Source organism: Heterodontus francisci, chromosome 7, assembly GCF_036365525.1.
Source record: "Heterodontus francisci isolate sHetFra1 chromosome 7, sHetFra1.hap1, whole genome shotgun sequence".
Lineage (NCBI taxonomy): Eukaryota > Metazoa > Chordata > Chondrichthyes > Heterodontiformes > Heterodontidae > Heterodontus > Heterodontus francisci.
In genome coordinates, this window is record NC_090377.1 from 57,488,272 (window position 1) to 57,510,556 (window position 22,285).

General features: G+C 45.4%; 1 protein-coding gene and 1 long non-coding RNA gene across 4 annotated transcripts in view; one reads left to right on the forward strand and one right to left on the reverse strand.

Moving 5' to 3' along the window:
* Positions 1 to 20,450, reverse strand: part of LOC137372002 (uncharacterized) — a 91,529-nt gene extending 71,079 nt beyond the window's left edge. The window contains exon 1 of the long non-coding RNA XR_010975332.1: positions 20,070 to 20,450. This is a non-coding gene — a long non-coding RNA (uncharacterized lncRNA). The remainder of the gene's footprint in view (positions 1 to 20,069) is intronic.
* The window catches only part of fap (fibroblast activation protein, alpha), a 141,557-nt gene that overhangs the window by 110,328 nt on the left and 8,944 nt on the right, over positions 1 to 22,285 (forward strand). For all 3 annotated transcript variants that reach the window (XM_068035239.1, XM_068035241.1, XM_068035240.1), the window contains 3 exons: positions 2,108 to 2,207; positions 19,346 to 19,410; positions 21,899 to 21,971. In XM_068035239.1, coding sequence (XP_067891340.1) covers positions 2,108 to 2,207; positions 19,346 to 19,410; positions 21,899 to 21,971 — 238 coding nt within the window. The remainder of the gene's footprint in view (positions 1 to 2,107; positions 2,208 to 19,345; positions 19,411 to 21,898; positions 21,972 to 22,285) is intronic.

A 22,285-nucleotide genomic window follows, 5' to 3' on the forward strand; every position in this document is an offset into this window, starting at 1 on the left:
ACCCCCTTTAAAATTTTACTATTTAGCATGTATTTTCTCTCCTTATTTTTCCTACCAAAATGTAGGAATGCACTTTTCTGCATTGAACTTCAATCTCCATGTGTCCATCCATTCTATCAGTCTGTCTATGTAAACATGAATTCTATTACAATCTTCCTCACTATTTACTATACTTTCAAGTTTTATAACCAAAAGAAAACGTTAATTAAAGTTGCAGCATTCTTTGGTAAGTGAGATACCCGCACAATACGGTAGATTTTCCACATGCGACATGGAGCTTCACCGGTACTAGGCGGAAGTTGGGAAACTGGTCCTCTGACCTCATACATTGTAATAGTACCACTCCAGATAATTTTGTTGTTCAAAAATAGGTCTCACTGAAGGTCTGCAAACCCCTCCCTTTTTACATACTCAAGTTATTCAAATGTGGTTCCATGCCAAATTTCTCAAGTTTGAGCAAGGTTCTGCCTACATTATTGACTCATCCAAACAAAATAGCCGTTTTGAGGCAAAATAGGTTAGCCTGCTTAGTAGCTTTTCTTAAAACTAGGTTGTTCTTGATTTTGCATTGACAATTCCAGTGAAAGTTTTGGTTCTTGAGCACTTCTGCGCTGTTGCATTTTGTATCTTAAATAGTTCAGTTATGCTCAATTTTTGGGGTGTTTTTCCATGAGATGCTACCAACAGTAATGGCCATTACTGCTGTTATACATAGTACTGCTAAGCAATGTGAGAAGATAGGAATCTCTTTTTGTGTAATCCAATCATGCATGACTTGGTTGAGGGGGGTATATTCATGACAGCACACCATCTTCAGGTGTAAAGGTCTAAGGACTATGTAAATTCTCAGCAATAGCCCAGGACCTGGAGTTATCGGAGGAAACTTGTCTTCAGTGCCTCTGCATCATAAGAGCAGTTGCCTCAGAGTTGTACCTTTTTATTAGCCTTTCATTGAATGTGGGCATCACTGGCAAGGCCAATATTTGTTGCCCATCCCTAATTGCCCTTGAAGAACTGAGTGATGTGATGGGCCATTTCAGATGGCAGTTAAGAGTCAACTACATTGCTGTGGGTCTGAAGTCACATGTAGGCCAGACCAGGTAAGGGTAGCAGATTTCCGTACCTAAAGGACATTAGTGAACCAGATGGGGTTTTTACAATAATCAATAGTTTCATTAACCAACCACTGAGACTGACTTTCAATTCCAGATTTTCATTAATTAATTGTTTTTAAATTCCTCCAGCTGCTGTGGTAAGATTTGAACCCATGTCCCCAGGGCATTAGCCTGGGCTTTTGGATTACTAGTTCAGTGACATTACCACTATGCCACCGCCTCCCTCTGTTGCTGCAGGAGAATCTGCAGACAACACTTGGATGGTTCTTACCATATAAGGCAATGCTACTGCAAATGACGCTTTTATACTACTTATCCTTTGAATCCACTGCATTGGGTAGCTTGCAGTGCACGACTATAAAAAGCAAATTACAGTATGTTTGTTAATAGCAACATCTTCATTACGTTTCCTGTGGAAAGGAAGCATCAGCTAGACAAGGTACACAACTTTTTCTGAGTGGCAGTGTTCCCACAAGTATAGGGTATTGAAAATGGCACCCATATGGGCATCATGACTTTTCATAACCCTTTCTATGAAAGTTGGTCATGGAGTTTTCATTCAGTTACTGTTCAGGTGACATCTGGTCATCCTCTGCCTCCGTGGCTGCTGGCTCTACCTACCATGACCATCGGTGCTTTCAGAAAAATACTTAAAGTTGCACCAAAGTAAAACTTTTGAAATTATATCACAACAGTTTTCAAAAATAACTTAGCCCAAAGTCTCAGAAGTCCAACATTTTGATTACTGAAACAAAAGCAGAAACATTATGCAATATGCAGCAGACTAATCATCTGTAAAAGGAAATGTCAAGTAAATGTCTTAATGACGGAGCCTCTGTCAATTCTTGACTACTATTAATTATATTGTTTGAGAGTTTTGATTATCTCATCTGCCTTTGATTACAAATCTAAGTACTCACTCATTTTATTTACTTACAACCAATCAATGTATGGTAATTCAAATGTGACTAACTGCTTTCAATCATCTTTAGTCTTATGGAGGATATGTCACATCTATGGTACTTGGAGCTGACAGTAAGGTGTTCAGATGTGGAATTGCAGTCGCCCCTGTGTCAAACTGGACATATTATGGTATGTTCTAATAAATCTTTATATGTAAACCATAATAACTTTTATGTACCAAGTAAATATATACAATTTAAAAGTGAATGAAAAGTTGTGCGTATATCTGGTGGTTTAGTGGAGACATGTCTGGTCTTTGGTCTAGTGTGATAGTATGCATCTGATTTTGCTGGTGATATTGGTTGGGTAGTAAGTCCCAAAAGAAAAATAAACTTCCAATTTCCTCCAATGGTATAACTGGGAAGGTGATATGTTTCTGTTTTTGATAGGTTTGTAAGTTGGTGTAAATCTGATGAACCGCTTTAAAGAGTTGGCACATCTTCCAAAATGAGACAACTCGAGATCAGCCCTGGTGATAAGCTTATACTGTATGAAAACAAGTAATTATATGAGTTTGTAATTTAAGTTGTGTGTACACCCAGCATTCCTTCATTTGTTTTAAGAGTGAAAAAAGTCTTGCGTGAAAGCTTTAAGAGGAAAATATAAATGGTGAAGGCACAACATTGTTGGTGCATTTCTAAGGAGGATTCAAAGATAGGCTCCCTTGAAAATTTAAATTTATACATTGAAATTATACTTTCTATTCATTATCAAAACTTTTATACTTCACAGTTGATACATTTTAATCTAAAAATGGAAAAACAAAGACATTTACATTTTCAACAGACTATCACTTCCCAAAAGTTATGTTAATGTAACTGTCCCACATCAAAATCCCTCCAACCAGTTCAGAGAGACACTCTATTCCATCTCAGCCTAGTCCACAGAAATACGTTAACCCAATTTACCCACTTTTTTATAAAGACACACTCTGCTCTTCCACATCTCCCATTTCATGCTGGCACTCCCTTTCCATCTGCAATTCAATCTGGACCTCCAGTTAATGTGGAACTCTTGTCTCCCCCTTTTCTCCTTTCGCCCCCTCCAAACTCTATTGGAATCATAGGCTGAAATTTAACGCCACCCTAGCGAGCGGGACACTTTATGTAGGGCGGCGGGGGCGAAAAACGGGCCGGCCACCCCAGGCCAATCAAGGCCCTTAAGTGGCCACTTAAGGGCCTTCGCCCGCCTCCACGCAGATTTTACGCGTGGCAAGCGGGCAGCCGAGGACCCAGAAAAGCCGCCTGGATATACCAAGCAGCTGCTGATCGCCCCGGGGGTGGACCCTCATCGTTGGGCATAGGGTGGTCGATGGAGGGCCACCCCCACTACTCCAACCACCCCCAACACCCAATATGACCCCCTTCTTTCTCCCCCCCACCCCCCCCCCACCCATCCAACCACCCTTGCCTCGCCAGGGCCCTACCGATTACCCCTGGCGAGGCAACCACTGGACTCCCAATTCCATGTCTTTGGCTGGGCTGCAGTCCCAGCAGTGGCCACTGCTCATGGTGGCGCTGCTGGGAATTATTGCTGTCGGCCTGCTGATTGGCCAGCAGCTCAAGGAGGCAGGACTTCCTCCCTCAAGTGGGTGGAATTCCCGCCTCGGAACAATTAAAGCCTGGGACCCATAAAATGTGGGTCGGATCCCAGGCGAGGCGGAAGTGGGTTCACCACCGACTTTTCACTTGATGGCTGGCGTGAAATGCCGGCCATAATCTTCTGTTGCTCACTACAAACTGGGATAACTCTTCTCCCTACAACACCCACCACTCAGCCCCAGTTCAAACTGACATTAGTTCTTCCTCCAACTCCTTCAATTGAACCTGGTACTCTTCTCCCTCCCTTAGCTCATGTGGCATTTAAAATTCCTTCAATTCCAAATGGCAGTCTCATGCTAGTCTTCTTCCACCGCTTCCCCCTGCCCCCACTGCCATCTTTCTCTAGCCCATCCTGAAAGTTCCCCTCCCCACTCATAAATTCTGTCACTCTACTTCCTCCTTCATTCCTAATCACAGCTCCAAGCTTCGGCCCACTTCCCTCTCATTCATCGCCATCCATTCCCATTTCCCTCTCCAATTCTGAGCTATTCTTTCTTCCTCTTCCCTTTCCCCTGACCTCTTTCTTCTTGGGTCAATGCTGCTATTACTCAAGTCCTAGTGTTAATGGATGTGCCTCTGGCCACTCGATGCATTTAAGGGTAAGCGAGATAAGCACATGAAACTGAAAGGAATAGAAAGAATGCTGATAAGGTTATATGAAGAGGGGTGGGAGGAAGCTTGTGTGGAGCATAAATACTGACCTAGACCAGTTAGCCTACAGGGCCTGTTTCTGTGCTGTAGATTCAATTGGTGCAAAATTCAGCTGCCCAGCACCTGTATTTTCAGCACTGAGTGCCATTTTGGTATGAAAATGGCATCTGAACTGTGCAAGCTCATTTCTCCCGCAAGCCACATCAGATGTTGTTTTGGGTAGGTGTTAGCTGATTCTGGAAATATGCAGAGTAGCAGATCATGAAATCAGTCAGCATGTAAGGTTGATTTATCTCGAGCAGTTCCATTTTCGATCTGAACATTGCAGCCAATGCCCTCTCTTAGCCTTGCACAGCTGAACATGCGTTCGGCAGCAGGACGGTCCCCCCACCAGCACTATTTAAAGGGATAATCAACTACTTTTAGGTTAGTTGCTGATTGATTTCTACTGTCTGCTTCTGAGTTTATAGAAGTGTTTGGTGGCTTGTACTGCTATTTAAAGTTGTTGAAGACCACAAGGAGTGGTGTGATATGTGGTGAAGACCTTGGTTCTGATTTCAAGGGTTTTCCTCAGACCACTTGCTCCCAGTATGGTACAGTAGCATAGTGGTGATATCACTGGACTCATAATGAAAGATCATCAGAAATAGGAGCAGGATTAGGCCATTTTGTTCCTTAAGCCTGCTCTGCCATTCAATAAGATAGTGGTTGATCTGATTGTGGCCTTAACTCCACCTTCCTGTCTGGCCCCCATTACCCTTAACTCCCTTGTAGATCAAAAATCTGTCTAACTCAGCCTTGAGTATATTCAATGACCCTGCCTCCACTGCTTTCTGGGGTAGAGAATTCCAAAGATTGACGACCCTCAGAGAAGAGATTCTTCCTCCTCTCCATCTTAAAAGGGAGATCCCTTATTTTGAAACTGTGAGTACTCTGAAAAGTAGTGCAGGATAGCTTTGAGTGGTGCTGGCCTCGCACAAACTTGGGTTCCCCTCTGAGGTATGCAGCCACTTAACAGCATGTTGGCCACTGGCTGAACGCTACAATCATGGTAATAAGCATGATGTTTCATGATCCCTGGGCCCATTTTCGGGGGTGATCCAATTTTACCCCCGATCTAACTTTATGTAACACTGCATACAGTAGAGGGAAATTCCTGTTCTCATGAGAATTCTTGCTTGCAATATTCAGTAACCAGAGTCACTTTCATTAGCAGTGGGACTTGTCATAGTAGGTTTGACAAGAGAGTAGCCCATTCCATGTTGAACCTTGTCAGCAAATGCTAACGTGCAGAACAGGCCTCTAAAATGTTGGCTATCATGTGAAACACATCATGAGTTTGTACATTTTGGGCAAAATTAGGATCATATCTTTGGTTTTGCTTATGAAATTTAAGTGGAGTCCAAAAGCATGAACTTGTGTTATTACGCATTTTTGTGGTTTTGTTAATATTTTGCTACATTAAGATTTGTTATCCGACTTTAGAAATAATCAGGTTGTCTGCATTAGCAGTCCTGTCACATACCCAGAGTGCAATTGGGAAATTTAAAACCCAAGCCACCATTTTCTGCCCATTAATTTTAATTATTGGAAAAACATGGACTGGAAGTACAGAATTTCACAACACTAATTCCCAACCTTCATCAGGAGCACTGTCATGCAAAATCCCAGCTGAGTCTCAATGATTCCAGTAGTGTAAACTCAAAATGCTGCAGTGTTGTGGTCATGTTGTTCTTTGATCTTTTCTTTTAGAGAAAGTCTTTTCTGTTTTGAATTTACCCAGAAAGCTGAAATATTATCAGTGATTATATAATCCTATTCGAACTGTTAGATTATTTTGCTGTCTGTTTGAACACAGTGCCAAATAGCATTTTAATTTTCCTTTGGCCAGTGCTCTGATACTAAGTTTCATTACTTTTACACATTGTGCTTTTTAATGTTCATAATTCTGAGTTTACAGAATATAAATTGGATTACACAAGAGTTTTACAGTGAATATATAAATTTGTAATTTTTTTTTTCTTTTTTGTATAATAAAAAATCAATGTTGTATATAAGACTCTGGTATAATACTGCCAGGAATATTCACCAAGATAAATAACTTCTCATTTACCAGTCAGTGAGGAAAAAGTGTAAGAATATAAAAGGTGAATCTGCCATTTCTTTCACATCTTGATGGAGGAATTGAATAAACCATAGACAAGAGAGCGACAATATTAAGGAACTTTACCATCTGATATGTGGCCCAATAAACTCTAGAACCCAGGACCAAGCTAAAGTTCCAGGGGGGTGATTTTTGCAAATAATTTAGGTGCCAAAGAGGTGGCCACAATGGGGTCTTAAGCTGAAACATCAGTTGGGCTAAAGGCTTGAAGGCAGCGCTAGGAACGTCTACTGAGAAGCTCCTTAAACAGATGATTGCCCCTCAAAAATGCCTGATAGCGCTCATTCAAGAGGCTGCATGGCATTTTGGTGGTTAATGTTTCAACTAACTTTTTTTTTATTTCCAAAATATACTTTATTCATAAAAATCTGTAAAAATTACATTGCCAAACAGTTTCCAAACAGCACCAAAAAATACAAACATTGCCAGGGAGATCAGTTTCCTTCAATACTGTCATGAGTTTCTTCCCAACCCTTCTGTTTCACAATTGTCATGTCAATTACAGTTTTACATTTACAGCAATTGAGAATATTAACGATACAGTTCGAGGGGTTTCCCATTGATCCAGCCCCTCAGTCCAGCTTGGTGGGGGAACCTTACACTGTGGTCTTTCCCCATTGAGCCTTTGCTGCGGCTGCCCCAAGCTTTAGTGCGTCCCTCAGCACGTAGTCCTGGACCTTGGAATGTGCCAGTCTGCAACATTCGGTGGTGGACAACTCTTTGCGCTGGAAGACCAGCAAGTTTCGGGCAGACCAAAGGGCGTCTTTCACCGAATTGATAGTCCTCCAGCAGCAGTTGATGTTTGTCTCGGTGTGCGTCCCTGGGAACAGCCCGTAGAGCACAGACTCCTGTGTTACAGAGCTGCTTGGGATGAACCTTGACAAAAACCACTGCATCTCTTTCCACACCTGCTTTGCAAAGGCACATTCCAGGAGGAGGTGGGCGACCGTCTCTTCCCCACCACAGCCAACGCGGGGGCACTGTGCGGAGGGGGCGAGACTTCGGGTGTGCATGAAGGATCTGACGGGGAGGGCCCTTCTCACCACCAGCCAAGCTACGTCTTGGTGCTTGTTTAAAAGTTCTGGTGATGAGGCATTCCGCCAAATGACTTTGACGGTCTGCTCGGGGAACCATCCGACAGGATCCACCGTTTCCTTTTCCCGTAGGGCCTTGAGGACATTCCGTGCAGACCACTGCCTGATGGACCGGTGGTCAAAGGTGTTTTCCCGCAGAAACTGCTCCACGAAGGATAGGTGGTAAGGCACTGCCCAACTGCATGGAGCGTTCCGCGGCAATGTGACCAGGCCCATCCTTCGCAAAACCGGGGACAGATAGAACCTCAGCACGTGGTGACACGTGGAGTTTGCGTACTGGGGATCTACACACAGCTTGATGCAGCCGCACACGAAGGTGGTCATCAGGATGAAGGCCACGTTGGGTACATTTTTCCCGCCCTTGTCCAGAGATTTGAACATCGTGTCCCTCCGGACCCGGTCCACTTTAGATCCCCAGATGAAGCGGAAAATGGCTCGGGTGACTGCCACGGCGCAGGAGTGGGGTATGGGCCAGACCTGCGCCACGTAGAGCAACAACGTGAGCGCCTCGCACCTGATGACCAGGTTCTTACCCACAATGGAGAGAGATTGCTACCCCCACATGCCCAACTTTTGTCGTACCTTGGCTACTCGCTCCTCCCATGTTCTGGTGCACGCCCTGGCCCTTCCGAACCATATCCCCAGCACCTTCAGGTAATCTGACCTGACGGTGAAGGGGACAAAGGATCAGTCAGCCCAGTTGCCAAAGAACATGGCCTCGCTCTTGCCGTGGTTAACTTTGGCTCCCGAGGCCAGTTTGAACTGGTCGCAGATGCTCATCAGTCTGCGCACGGACAGCGGATCCGAGCAGAAAACGGCGACGTCATCCATGTACAGGGAGGTTTTGACCCGAGTGCCTCCGCTACCTGGGATTGTCACCCCTCTTATGCTCGCATCCTTCCTAATAGACTCAGCAAAGGGTTCAATACAGCAAACAAACAAGACCGGGGAGAGAGGACAGCCCTGTCTGACTCCAGATTTGATCGGGAAACTTTCCGATTCCCACCCGTTGATTGAGACTGCGCTACTGATGTTTGTGTAGAGCAGTTGGATCCAATTGCAGATTCCCTCCCCAAACCCCATTTTGGAAAGCACGTCCATCATGTAGGTGTGCGATATCCTGTCAAAAGCCTTCTCCTGGTCCAGGCTGATGAGGCAGGTGTCCACCCTCCTGTCCCGTACGTAGGCGATCGTATCCCTGAGTAGCGCGAGACTATCAGAGATCTTCCTGCCGGGTACAGTACAGGTCTGATCGGGGTGAATCACCAACTCCAGAGCAGACTTGACTCGACTGGCTATGACTTTGGACAGAATCTTGTAATCAACATTAAGCAGTGAGATGGGCCGCCAATTTCTGATTTCTGCCCTCTCCTCCTTCTGCTTGTAAATGAGGGTGATGATGCCTTTTCTCATGGATTCTGACATGCTGCCGGCCAGGAGCATACTCTCGTATACTTCCAGCAGGTCCGGGCCGACCCAGTCCCACAGGGCCGAGTACAACTCGACCGGTAAGCCGTCGCTCCCGGGAGTTTTACTCGTCTCGAGATACTCGACGGCCTTTGTCAGCTCGTCCAGAGTTAGCGGCTTGTCCAGTCTCTCCCTCCTGCTGTCATCTAAGACCTCTGTGATAGATGACAGGAAGGACTGGGAGGCTCTGCTGTCTGTGGGCTTCGCGTCATACAGCCCAGCATAAAAGGATTTGCTGCAACTAACATCCTTTCTGAACAGTGACTAGCTGTTTGGGAGTAAACATAGTGTTGATGTGGATTGCAAGTGCTACTTAGAGATACTCACCACTTCATGGTCATGGTTGCTGAAGCTGTGAAGAGGTCCTCTAAAAGACATTGTGAAACTATCTGGAACACTTGTCAAGACTTCACCAATGCTCAAATAACATTTATTCTGGAATTTTTCTGAGGGCCTCACCTAAAAACGGTAAGTGCTGTGCTACCCCACCTTATTGGACACCTTATTAGGAGTTACCAGAAGAAAGAGAATGCTTGGTCATGGGCATCTTGCTAGGGGAGGAGTATATGAGGCCAGGCAGAGCAGGGTCAGCTGCTGCAAGAGAGGGGGATAGGAGGGCAAAGTGGCCCCACTGCATGTACAGGACATCCTTGCTCCTCTAGACCACCTCCACGAGGACCTCCAGTGGCATGTCCGAGAAACTGTGTGCACTCTTCCTCAGTCTCTGAGCCATCCTGCAATATGCTGCTATGTACCAGCCAGAGCACTCCATACCTACACTGAAAGTTGGTGTGTGGAGCCCACTTACACTGCTCCACGAAAATGGTGCCTAATCAGCACCTGAGTGCTAAACCTGCAGGTGTCTGTTTAGCACCTCCAGGCAAGTTCAAATTATGGTAATCACTTAGGAACAAAATTATTTAATAAATCCCAACTTTCAAATAGTTTAATTTTTTTGGCACTGCACCCATTTAGCTCCTTTGGCCAAAATAACTCCTCCAGTAAATAATGTCAATGTCTGAGTTAACAGTACAGCTAAATAATGAGACTAGAAATTACTGTTGGCGATATAATTATATGAACACTTGTGCTTGTATCAAATTAATCTCCACAATTTTAATAGGAATACTAAAAATAAATGGGTAATGCCTTTGTTAAAATTGAGAGAAGAATTTGTTTTCAAGTTCATTAAGTGTTCATATGATAACATCACTGACAGTCAATTCCAGTCTATGGTTATTAGATGAGTGTTTGCAGTTCCTGACAGCAGGGAAACAGCACAGCAGGAAATATAATCAAAACAGCATGCTTTGATTAAATGCACATGATCCCAAGGCAGAACACATTGCTAAGGTTGTACCACATAGTAAGAAAAAAGCTTTAATTGTGTCCAGTAGACTTACTGATAGAAAATATAAATCAGCTGAAAGTGATAAAATCTGAAACCTGCCGTGGCATCAAAGAAATGGATCTGCGACAGCAAACATCCACTGAAAGGTAGGAATCAAGTAGAATTAGCTGCAATAGACAATACAGTCACCATGAAGACCATCAATGCCAATCTTGAGTTCTTGTGAAAAGACAAAAGAAGAAAGATTGCCCATGATTGAAAGAGCCAACCAAACAAACAGAGTACAATTCAATTAAAAACTCAAAGGGCTAAAAATTCATAATGCACTGTTTTCGGATGCGGGGGTCATCGGTTGTGACCTGCCTGCATCCATTGCCATTGAGGAAGCAAACTTGGTGCTGCCTGCTCAATTACCAGATTGTTGTATTTATATGAGCAAGGCCTGTGCTGCCAACTGCTTCAGTGCTCAGTTGAGCACTATGCACTGACAGGTGCTGCAGCCAGCCTGCTCCCCTTAAAGGCAGTCTGCCCCTCTTAAAGGGGAACTGCACTAAGTGATTGGGAATTGCTGCTGGCTGCTTGTACTGACAGTGGCAGCATTTAGAAGCTGCACAAATGGAGCACCAGGGAAGAGAGAGGCTTTCCAGGTTCGCATGCAGCACTGGAGGCCTTAGTCCTGCAAGTGGACCGGAGGAGAGAGTTCATATTTCCCCAGAGTCTTGGAGTCCCAAAGTCCACCCTCCAGATGGAATGGGGGCAGGTGGCCAGGGAGGTCAATGCAAGAAATCTGGCTCTGAGGAACTGGCAGCAGTGCCACGTGAAGTTTAATGACTTCACACGGGTGGTCAAGGTCCATGAATAGATCTTTAAAGGACCTCATAACCACCACACCACCAACCCCTCTCACTGCTCAATCCACCACACCCCCATCAGCAGTCTCTGGCACTTAGGATTCACTCCTAACATCTAGGCACTCCAGTTCACCCTCACAGACTTTCCAATGATGCTAGCTGCACACCAGCTCCCAATATTTCCACATACTTCCAGCTATTCAGCTATGGCAAGCACATCACCTTAGTGTAGAACACAATCACTGATATTTTGCCTACTTTCTTGCAAGACTCGGTCACCCATAACTGCCAGGAGCAGAGCAGAAGCAGTTGGGAACAAGAACACTCGCAGTACCTTAGCCCTAAGGCGGAGATGGTTGTCCACATTAAGGGATCTGTGGTGACAGAGCCCAGGCACCCGACGTTGCTGAGAACATTGAGGATGACCGTATATTCCTGTCTTATGCCCCTTCTCAACTCCCACCTCACCCTATCTAGCATGATCAACAAGCTGCTGATTGTGTGACCATGGGCCTCTTGCTTTCCATCCCACCCCTCTTCCCTTACACCAAGCTTCCCTTTCTGATCTTTTGCTTTCAGACACCCAAGATCTGCTGCCTGCCCAGTCACAGCAGACCCAGGAGCAAGATAGAGAGCAACACCATAGCAATGATGAGGAGGTCAATTGATCTGACACTCTCAGCCATCAGCTCAGAAACTGGTACTGCACATACCTTACAGGCTAGTATAGAGTCAGTATCTGTACATGGTCAACCACAGGACATGAATGGGCTGCAGCTAGGATGGAATAAAAGGATAGTTCATGTGCTTTACCAGAGGGCAATGTCACACACAAGTTCTGCTACAGGGGTCTCAGATGAGGACATATATGGAACAGCACACAGGACAGTGCTGGTGGACATGCACACTGAGATACTGGGTGCATTGGCTGGCCTGCTAGACAGCCTATTGTCACGGTCAAGGAGCATGAAGGAGTCCAGCTACAACTTGGCAGAGGGCATCACCCAGAGCTTCCCCTCTCTGCAGCCTCTGCTCCATCTCCCTGTCCTGTTGCAGACGCAGGGGCAGTGCAGCTGTTGCAACTTTTGAATGAGCAGATCACCAAATCCTTTACCCTCCCTGTGAGGATGCAGCAACATTTCCGGCCAAATCTAGTAACTCACCACACCACCTCCAAGAAACACTCAATGACCGTGAGAGCACCCTTCCCAACATGAGACACCACATGGGCTGAACCTGATGTGGCCGGAGGTGCTGCGCCTCGTACTCAGAGGACCTGGGGCCTCCGTAGCAGGGGCGTCAGCATCGCTACGAAGACAATTCCACACCCAAATTCTTTTACAATTCAATCATAAATGACTATATAATAAATATAAGCATGAAAAGTGTAGCATGCTTCATTCTATACTAAGCTAAGAAATACTTGGAAAAGGTAAAGGATCTTTTTCGTACCTTCCGAATATACTTCTTGTTTAGAACCTTAAAAAATGGAGTCAGACAACCCATGTGGTCTGTTAGGCTCACTCATTCTAATGGACCAGAAAATGGCAACTTTTTAGCAAGATTCCCTGTTAAAAGCAAACAGCAATGGAGCCTTGTCACTTGAAGCATGCTTAAAGGTCAATAGCCTTGAATTTTTCTGTTGCCTTCAGCAATTAAGCCATAGCTATGCCACTATTGACAGAAAACATCAAGAAATTTATGTTTTAGCGCATTTGTCTACATTTTTATTGCGTGAAGCACAAGTTTTTTTTTTTTGCTCTTGACAGTATAAACCCTATGCCTGTCAAAACGCATCAGGGCTCAGTTGCATAGCCTTACAGATCAAGTAGACAGAAATTTCATGGATTTATGCCACTTCAGCAATGGGTGTAACTTTACACTGAAGAAAATTAGTTTAACAGCTTCCCCCAGTGCATCGGGCAAATTTAACTAAAGAGCTGATGGGTTGAAGGAAACACCAACTTCATTTCCTTTTTAACTCTTTCCTTCAACAATAACAACAACTTGCATTTATATAGTGCCCTTAATGTAGTAAAACATCCCAAGGAGCTTCAAAGGAGTAATTATCAAACAAAATTTGAGCCCTAGACAGATAAAGAAATGTTAGTACAGGCTTGGTCAGAGTGGTTCTATTCTTGAGAAGTACGAGAAAAATATTGATGAAGCATGCAATCAAGTTATCTGAAATTCCAGAGAGCAACCTAAGCACTGCACCTTTTCGTACCTGGTTGTCCACCAGTATATTGTTCAGCCAGACCTGTCTTTAAAGGCTGAACTCCAGGAGATTACATCCAGTTTACACTAGATTTAGCCACTGACTATTCCAATGAGAATACAAATGATTCAGGAAAATCTCATGGAAATATTTTTCCTGACCCTGGTCAGTTTGCATCTTTTTTTCCATTGGCAAATCACCACAAGAAAATTCATTCCTTTATTGAAGGAAAGCAAAGAATTCTACTAGGAATCCCCTCTCTAACAACTATACTGTTGGGAGGGGATGGCCTATCAGGGGAAAACAGCAGCAGCCAGAGCAGTGGCACCACGGCTGGCACTGTTGTTCAGGGAGGGACAAAGCGCAGAAGAGCAATAGTTATAGGGGACTCTATAGTCAGGGGCACAGATAGGCGCTTCTGTGGACGTGAAAAAGACTCCAGGATGGTATGTTGCCTCCCTGGTGCCAGGGTCAAGGATGTCTCTGAGCGGACAGGGGACATTCTGAAGGGGGAGGGTGAACAGCCAGAGGTTGTGGTACACATCGGTACCAACGACATAGGCAGGAAGAGTGATGAGGTCCTGCAGGGGGAGTTTAGGGAGTTAGGTAGAAAGTTAAAAGACAGGACCTCTAGGGTTGTAATCTCGGGATTATTCCCTGTGCCAGTGAGGCTAGAAATAGGAAGGTAATGCAGCTAAACACGTGGCTGAACAGCTGGTGTAGATTTTTTTTTTGAGATACAGCACTGAAACAGGCCCTTCGGCCCACCGAGTCTGTGCTGACCATCAACCACCCATATATACTAATCCTACACTAATCCCATATTCCTACCACGTCCCCACCTGTCCCTATATTTCCCTACCACCTACCTATACTAGGGGCAATTTATAATGGCCAATTTACCTATCAACCTGCAAGTCTTTTGGCTTGTGGGAGGAAACCGGAGCACCCGGAGAAAACCCACGCAGACACAGGGAGAACTTGCAAACTCCACACAGGCAGTACCCAGAATTGAACCCGGGTCGCTGGAGCTGTGAGGCTGCAGTGCTAACCACTGCGCCACTGTGCCGGAAGGGAGGGTTTCAGATATCTGGAACATTGGGATCTCTTCAGGGACAGCTGGGACCTGTACAAGAAGGACAGGTTGCCTCTAAACTGGAGAGGCACAAATATCCTGGCTGCGAGGTTTGCTAGCGTCACTCGGGAGGGTTTAAACTAGTCTGGCAGGGGGGTGGGAACCAGAGCAGTAGGACAGCAAGTGAAATAAATGAGGGGGAACTAGTAAATAAAGCCAGTAAGACTAAGAGGAAGAGCAGGCAGGGAGATGTTGTGGAGCACAGTGGGACTGGTGGTCTGAAGTGCATTTGTTTCAATGCGAGAAGTGTAACAGGTAAGGCAGATGAACTTAGAGCTTGGATTAGTACTTGGAACTATGATGTTGCCATTACGGAGACTTGGTTGAGGGAAGGACAGGATTGGCAGCTAAATGTTCCAGGATTTAGAAGCTTCAGGTGGGATAGAGGGGGATGTAAAAGGGGTGGGGGAGTTGCATTACTTGTTATGGAGAATATCACAGCTGTACTGCGGGAGGACACCTCGGAGGGGTCGTGCAGTGAGGCAATATGGGTGGCGCTCAGGAATAGGAAGGGTGCAGTCACGATGTTGGGGGTTTTTTACAGGCCTCCCAACAGCTAGCGGGAGGTAGAGGAGCAGATATGTAGACAGAGTTTGGAAAGGTGTAAAGGTAACAGGGTTGTAGTGGTGGGTGATTTTAACTCCCCCTATATTGACTGGGACTCACTTAGTGCTAGGGGCTTGGATGGGGCAGAATTTGTAAGGAGCATCCAGGAGGGCTTCTTGAAACAATATGTAGATAATCCAACTAGGGATGGGGCCGTACTGGACCTGGTATTGGGGAATGAGCCCGGCCAGGTGGTTGAAGTTTCAGTAGGGGAGCATTTCAGGAACAATGACCATAATTCCATAAGTTTTAAGGTACTTGTGGATAAGGATAAGAGTACTCCTCGGGTGCAGGTGCTAAATTGGGGGAAGGCTAATTATAACAATATTAGGCAGGAACTGAAGAATTTAGATTGGGGGCGGCTGTTTGAGGGTAAATCAACATCTGACATGTGGGAGTCTTTCAAACGTCAGTTGATTAGAATCCAGGACCAGCACCTTCCTGTGAGGAAGAAGGATAAGTTTGGCAAGTTTCGATAACGCGGGATATTGTGAGCCTAGTCAAAAAGAAAAAGTAAGCATTCGTAAGGGCTGGAAGGCTAGGAACAGACGAATCCCTTGAGGAATATAAAGACAGTAGGAAGGAACTTAAGCAAGGAGTCAGGAGGGCTAAAAGGGGTCATGAAAAGTCATTGGCAAACAGGATTAAGGAAAATCCCAAGGCTTTTTATACGTATATAAAGAGCAAGAGGGTAACTAGGGAAAGGGATGGCCCACTAAGGGACAGAGAAGGGAATGTATGGGTGTAGCCAGAGGAAATGGGCGAGGTACTAAATGAGTACTTTGCATCAGTATTCACCAAAGAGAAGGACTTGTTGGATGATGAGCCTAGGGAAGGGAGTGTAGATAGTCTCAGTCATCTCATTATCAAAAAGGAGGAAGTGTTGGGTGTCCTGCAAAGCATTAAGGTAGATAAGTCCCCAGGGCCTGATGGGATCTACCCCAGAATACTGAGGGAGGCAAGGGAAGAAATTGCTGGGGCCTTGACAGAAATCTTTGCATCCTCATTGGCGACAGGTGAGGTCCCAGAGGACTGGAGAATAGCCAATGTTGTTCCTTTGTTTACGAAGGGTAGCAAGGATAATCCAGGAAATTATAGGCCGGTGAGCCTTACGTCAGTGGTAGGGAAATTATTAGAGAGGATTCTTCAGGACAGGATTTACTCCCATTTGGAAACAAACGAACTTATTAGCGAGAGGCGGCATGGTTTTGTGAAGGGGACGTCGTGTCTCACTACTTTGAGTGAGTTTTTTGAGGAAGTGACAAAGATGATTGATGAAGGAAGGGCAGTGGATGTTATCTATGTGGACTTCAGTAAAGCCTTTGACAAGGTCCCTCATGGCAGACTGGTACAAAAGATGAAGTCACACGGGATCAGAGGTGAGCTGGCCAGATGGATACAGAACTGGCTCTGTCATGGAAGACAGAGGGTAGCAGTGGAAGGGTGCTTTTCTGAATGGAGGGATATGACTAGTGGTGTTCCGCAGGAATCAGTGTTGGGACCTTTGCTCTTTGTAGTATATATAAATGATGGAGGAAAATGTAGCTGGTCTGATTAGTAAGTTTGCAGACGACACAAAGGTTGGTGGAGTTGCGGATAGTGATGAGGATTGTCAGAGGATACAGCAGGATATAGATTGGTTGGAGACTTGGGCGGAGAAATGGCAGATGGAGTTTAATCCGGACAAATGTGAGGTAATGCATTTTGGAAGGTCTAATGCAGGTGGGAGGTATACAGTAAATGGCAGAACCCTTAGGAGTATTGACAGGCAGAGAGATCTGGGCGTACAGGTCCACAGGTCACTGAAAGTGGCAACGCAAGTGGATAAGGTAGTCAAGAAGGCATACAGCATGCTTGCCTTCATCAGTCGGGGCATAGAGTATAAAAATTGGCAAGTCATGCTGCAGCTGTACAGAACTTTAGTTAGGCCACACTTCGAATATTGCGTGCAATTCTGGTCACCACACTAGCAGAAGGACGTGGAGGCTTTGGAGAGGGTACAGAGGAGGTTTACCAGGATGTTGCCTGATCTGGAGGGCATTAGCTATGAGGAGAGGTTGGATAAACTCGGATTGTTTTCACTGGAACGACGGAGGTGGAGGGGCGACATGATAGAGGTTTACAAAGTTATGAGCGGCATGGACAGAGTGGATAATCAGAAGCTTTTTCCTAGGGTGGATGAGTCAGTTACTAGGAGACATAGGTTTAAGGTGCGAGGGACAAAGTTTAGAGGGGATGTGCGAGGCAAGTTCTTTACACAGAGGGTGGTGAATGCCTGGAACTTGCTGCCGGGGGAGGTGGTGGAAGCAGGTACGATAGCAACGTTTAAGAGGCGTCTTGACAAATACATGAATAAGATGGGAATAGAGGGATACGGTCCCCGGAAGTGCAGAAGGTTTTAGTTTAGGCAGGCATCAAGATCAGCGCAGGATTGGAGGGCCGAATGGCCTGTTCCTGTGCTGTACTGTTCTTTGTTCTTTGATAATGGTCAATATTCTTCAATCATGCAAACCAGCAAAAACACATTTGCCAACACAGTATTAGGTAGAGTTTTACCAACTCCATAGCAGCGAGATCAGAGGTGGGGGCGGAGGGGCCAGAAAAATGGCATAGGTCCATATGGGCTTGGCTCCCTGATGTTGTCCTGCCACCAGCCAAACATCCCAGATACAGGCCGCCAGACAGATCAGCCATACATTGAACGGCAGCAGGCAGGTAATTAAGATTGTTAATCAGCCAGATGGCAGCAATTTTTCCAGCAATTTGGGCTTTTGCAAGGGGTGTACGGGTTGCTTGAAGTGTCAGTGGGCTCAGCAGCAGGTGAGTGGTGGAGGGAAATGGCAGCCATTGCTTGCAGCTGTCTGTTAAAACAGACAGGATGTGTGGCAAAGAAGTGAGGGCTAGCAAGTTTGGAGACAGTGCAGAGGGTGAAGGCAGAGTGAAAGGCTGCTCGTGGAAGGGGTCTCCCAGGTCCACTGCAGTGACTGGAGACAGGACTAGGTGCTTGACAGGCTCATCCCCATGAAGGCTTCATTTGGCAATGGGGGGCCATCTTGTAGCTACCCTTCCTCACACTGCAGTCATTCCTCCACAGGCTGCCTTGCAGATCAACAAGGAAGTCTCGCCACTTGCCCGTGTGGCCAGACGACCTGGATATGACCCTGCTATCAGGTCATAGAGAGATACAGCACTGAAACAGGCCCTTCGGCCGACTGAGTCTGTGCTGACCATCAACCACCCATTTATCCTAATCCTACATTAATCCCATATTCCCTACCACATCCCCACAATTCTCCTACCACCTACCTACACTAGGGGCAATTTACAAGGGGCAATTTACAATGGCCAATTTACCTATCAACCTGCAAGTCTTTGGCTGTGTGAGCACCCGGCGGAAACCCACGCGGTCACAGGGAGAATTTGCAAACTCCGCACAGGCAGTACCCAGAATTGGACCGGGTCGCTGGAGCTATGAGACTGTGGCGCTAACCACTGCGCCACTGTGCCGTCCTCCCCACAAATGGTAAAAGTCAGCCCAGTAAGTCACCCTGTTTCATAAAAGGTGATGTGCTCAGAGATGTAATAAAGCTGCTATGTAAATCCAAGGCTTTCTTTTGATTATATATGATTGAAGTTTCACAAATTAGTTTTCATGTGTGCTATTTACTGCAGGAGGCTACAATGTGTTAAAATGTACCTTGAGGATTAGAAAGTGATTTAACAATATATGATTTCCCTGAAAAGTATTAAGTTTGATGCTAAAACTAAAGTCACAATGTTCTATAATAATCACAGAAAATTACTCTGTTTCTGAAAGCCAGACAAACATTTTTGTTTCAGCAAGTGGAAGACATATTTTATCTGATTTTTTCAAACAGAGAGAGATCCATTAAGTAATGAGTTGTATCAGAAATTATCATATATCAGAAAAGTAATGAAGAACTATTGTAACAAATGAAATAAAATGCAGGAGATGCACAGCACATAGCATACAAGTACTCAACATAGTTGAAGTAGTTTATTTAAAACACATATCCTAAAATAGAAAATAATTGTTTTCATAGATTTGTTTGAGTGTATTTCTTACGGTTCCTTTGAACAAAAATTCACTGTATCTTGAACATTACAGATAATATGTACACTGAACGTTACATGGGCTACCCAACTGAAAACGACAATCTTCAGTTCTACAAGGTAAGCCACACTCAAGTTTCAAGCACATTGGGGGTGATTTTAACATTACTCACCAGGCTGGAAACCCACAGGATCAGATGGAATGCGGTACTATACCCTGCCCGATATAACTGTCTGCCGACTTCAATGTAAAGTAATTCAGAAGGGGTTGAAAGCAGCTTTGCCCCTGATTTCATCAATTTCGCGAAAGGTGGGCATTTTATGCTCTTCCCCCAGGGCAGGTTTGGATGTGAGGAGAGCGTAGAATTGGGTGAGATGGTGGCGGGGTGGTGTGGCAGGGTGGTGGGTTCCCCACCACCATTCCGCCTCCAACAAAATTTAGTCCAGGGCAGGAAGGCCTGTGAATGGCCTTCCTGTCCCACCGCCAATTGAGGCCCTTAACTGAACAATTAATCCCAATTAAGGACCTCATTTTGCTGCTGCCGCAATTAGCTGTATGGTGGGTTGCCCTGTTACCACACCGGAAGCACGACACAAAAAAACCATGCGAGCTGCTTCCCGGCTCCAGGGGGTGGGGGTGTGGGTCCCTTGTTAAAAGGCACTTAGTGCCTGAATGAGGGACCTGGTATCGAGAAGTGGAGGGGCTCGCTGACAGCCAAGTCTCTGTACCCCTTGACCCACGGCCCCCACCCCGCGAAACCACTTCTGCCCTGACATACCTGTGGCCTGGGTTCACCGCTCCTGGGCCTCCAGTAGGTGGTCCTCCAGCAGCAACCACCACCTCCACAGTAACGCTGCTCAATGGAAGAGCTGCCGGCCTCTGGTTCTGTGGAAGGCCCACAACTGCCCTCTTAAGTGCCTGATCGACATTCGATTCGGCGGGCCTTCCAGAGAAGAGGTATCGCGAGATTCTCGGCGTTGCTTTTTCTGGACGTCGAGACAACCGTCACAAGCATAAAATCCTGACCCTTGTCTCTCTCAGTAAGTACGTAATTGCGAATAGAGCATGATTGAAAAAACAACTCGTCCCAAAGGGAACATTGATTATATGCTTCCCGATATAATGGGCAGAATTTTATCCTGCCGTTTGAGATGGGAACGGAGGTGGGGAGGCAAACAAAATGGCATGGGGTGACGTCAGATGGCGTGCCCGATGTTGTCCTGCCCCCATGCCATTTTGTCCGAGGTGGAGAAGTTCGAGGATGGCCATCTGGCGAGGCTAATTGAGGCCCTTAAGTGGGCAATTAATGGCCACTTAAGGGCAGCATCCCGCCTTGTCACCCATTTTACTGAAGTTGGAGAGACCGACCAATGAGTGGAGACACGACCAGGTGAGACCTGGGGCCTCCTAGCAGGTGTGCCCTCCTCTGGGGGCAATCCATGGCTACTGAGGGCCCCCCCCCCCCTGCCGGGCAGCAGTGGTTGCCCCCACGGCATAATACCCACTAACACCCCCAGCTCCTCGGTGGGGCCTGCCTGACTGACCCTGGAGAACCAGACCCCACTTACCTGTGTCCTAAGGTCTTCTCTATCTTAGTGACTGCAGGCCTCCTGCAGAACCGGCAATAGCCACTGGTGCTGCTTGTACTGCAGAGCTACCGTCCCTCCAATTTGGCGGGCAGCTTTGGAGTCTGGAGCTTGTCCCTTAAAGGGATGGCATTTCTGACAGCAGGCAGTTAATTGGCCATATGTCTTAGAATTTCACAGCGGGTCCGACAGAGGGCCGAGGCAGGGTCTGCCCTCGCCTTCTGGCTCACCGTCAGGATCTCCGCTGCTGAGATAAAATCTGACCCAATGAGTTGAACTATCTTTTTCAAATCCATATGGGTCTCCAAAAGAAAGAAAGAAGAAAATTTTACTCTGGATTTTCTTCCAATTATGTCTAATCATTATGATATGCTTGTAATAGATGATAATTCAAAATAAATACAGATTTGATTAATTCCCCAAAGCTTGTGTCATAAGCAATTAACACAGAAACTTCTCAGCATGCGATACGGATAGACTTAGAATATTATCAACACAAAAATTATGAACAGAAATAGACGAACAGATCCATTCAGCTTATCCTACACGGTCATGGTGCAATTGAGCATCATAATCCCCAAGGCCTTCCACCCATCAGCAGACACACAGTCAACTGGGGGAGGCAAAAAACCCAGAAAAAAACCCTTGTCTAATTCAGGGAAAAAAACATTTGGGAGGTTTCTTTTCAAATTATGAAGTTGATTAAAATGAATTTCAGGAGACCACACTGACCAAGAGGCATATCTCCCAATACTCCATCTACTGTTTTTGTGCTCTGTATTAGCCATAACCACAAACTCATCTGACTCTCTTTTAAATGCTCATACCAGAATGAACATGGATCTTTCATTCAACACTACCAGAATTCTCAATTTAAAAAAAAAATTGTTTCAAATTATTTCAAAGTTTAAATCAACAGAAATTATTGTGCATGTGCCTTTTGTAATCCTTTTAATATTTTGCGCTTAGTCATCAGTTTCTGATTGGAGAGTTTTCCTGTAATCTTTTAATTGCTTTCCAGAATTCTACTGTGATGGAAAGAGCTGAAAACTTCAGATTTGTTAATTACCTCCTCATCCATGGAACAGCAGATGGTGAGCTTGATAGATTCTGGATCATCCAATAGCTTAAGTAAATCATTGTTATATTTAAACTGCAGATTGGAAACCAATCTGCAGAGCAAATACTGAGCAAGCAATAATACTTCATTATGAAACATTAGACATCCTATTTAACATCTGAGTAATTGTCTCTATATATTTATAGAATGCATATTTGTACAATTTAATGCCATATAATGCTTGCCTAAAGATGTCAATGTCAGATTTTTTGAATGTGTCACTTGGAATTATCACTTACAGCTAATGCAACTTGTTTGCCTTAGCTTTAACATATCAAGCAGACTGGA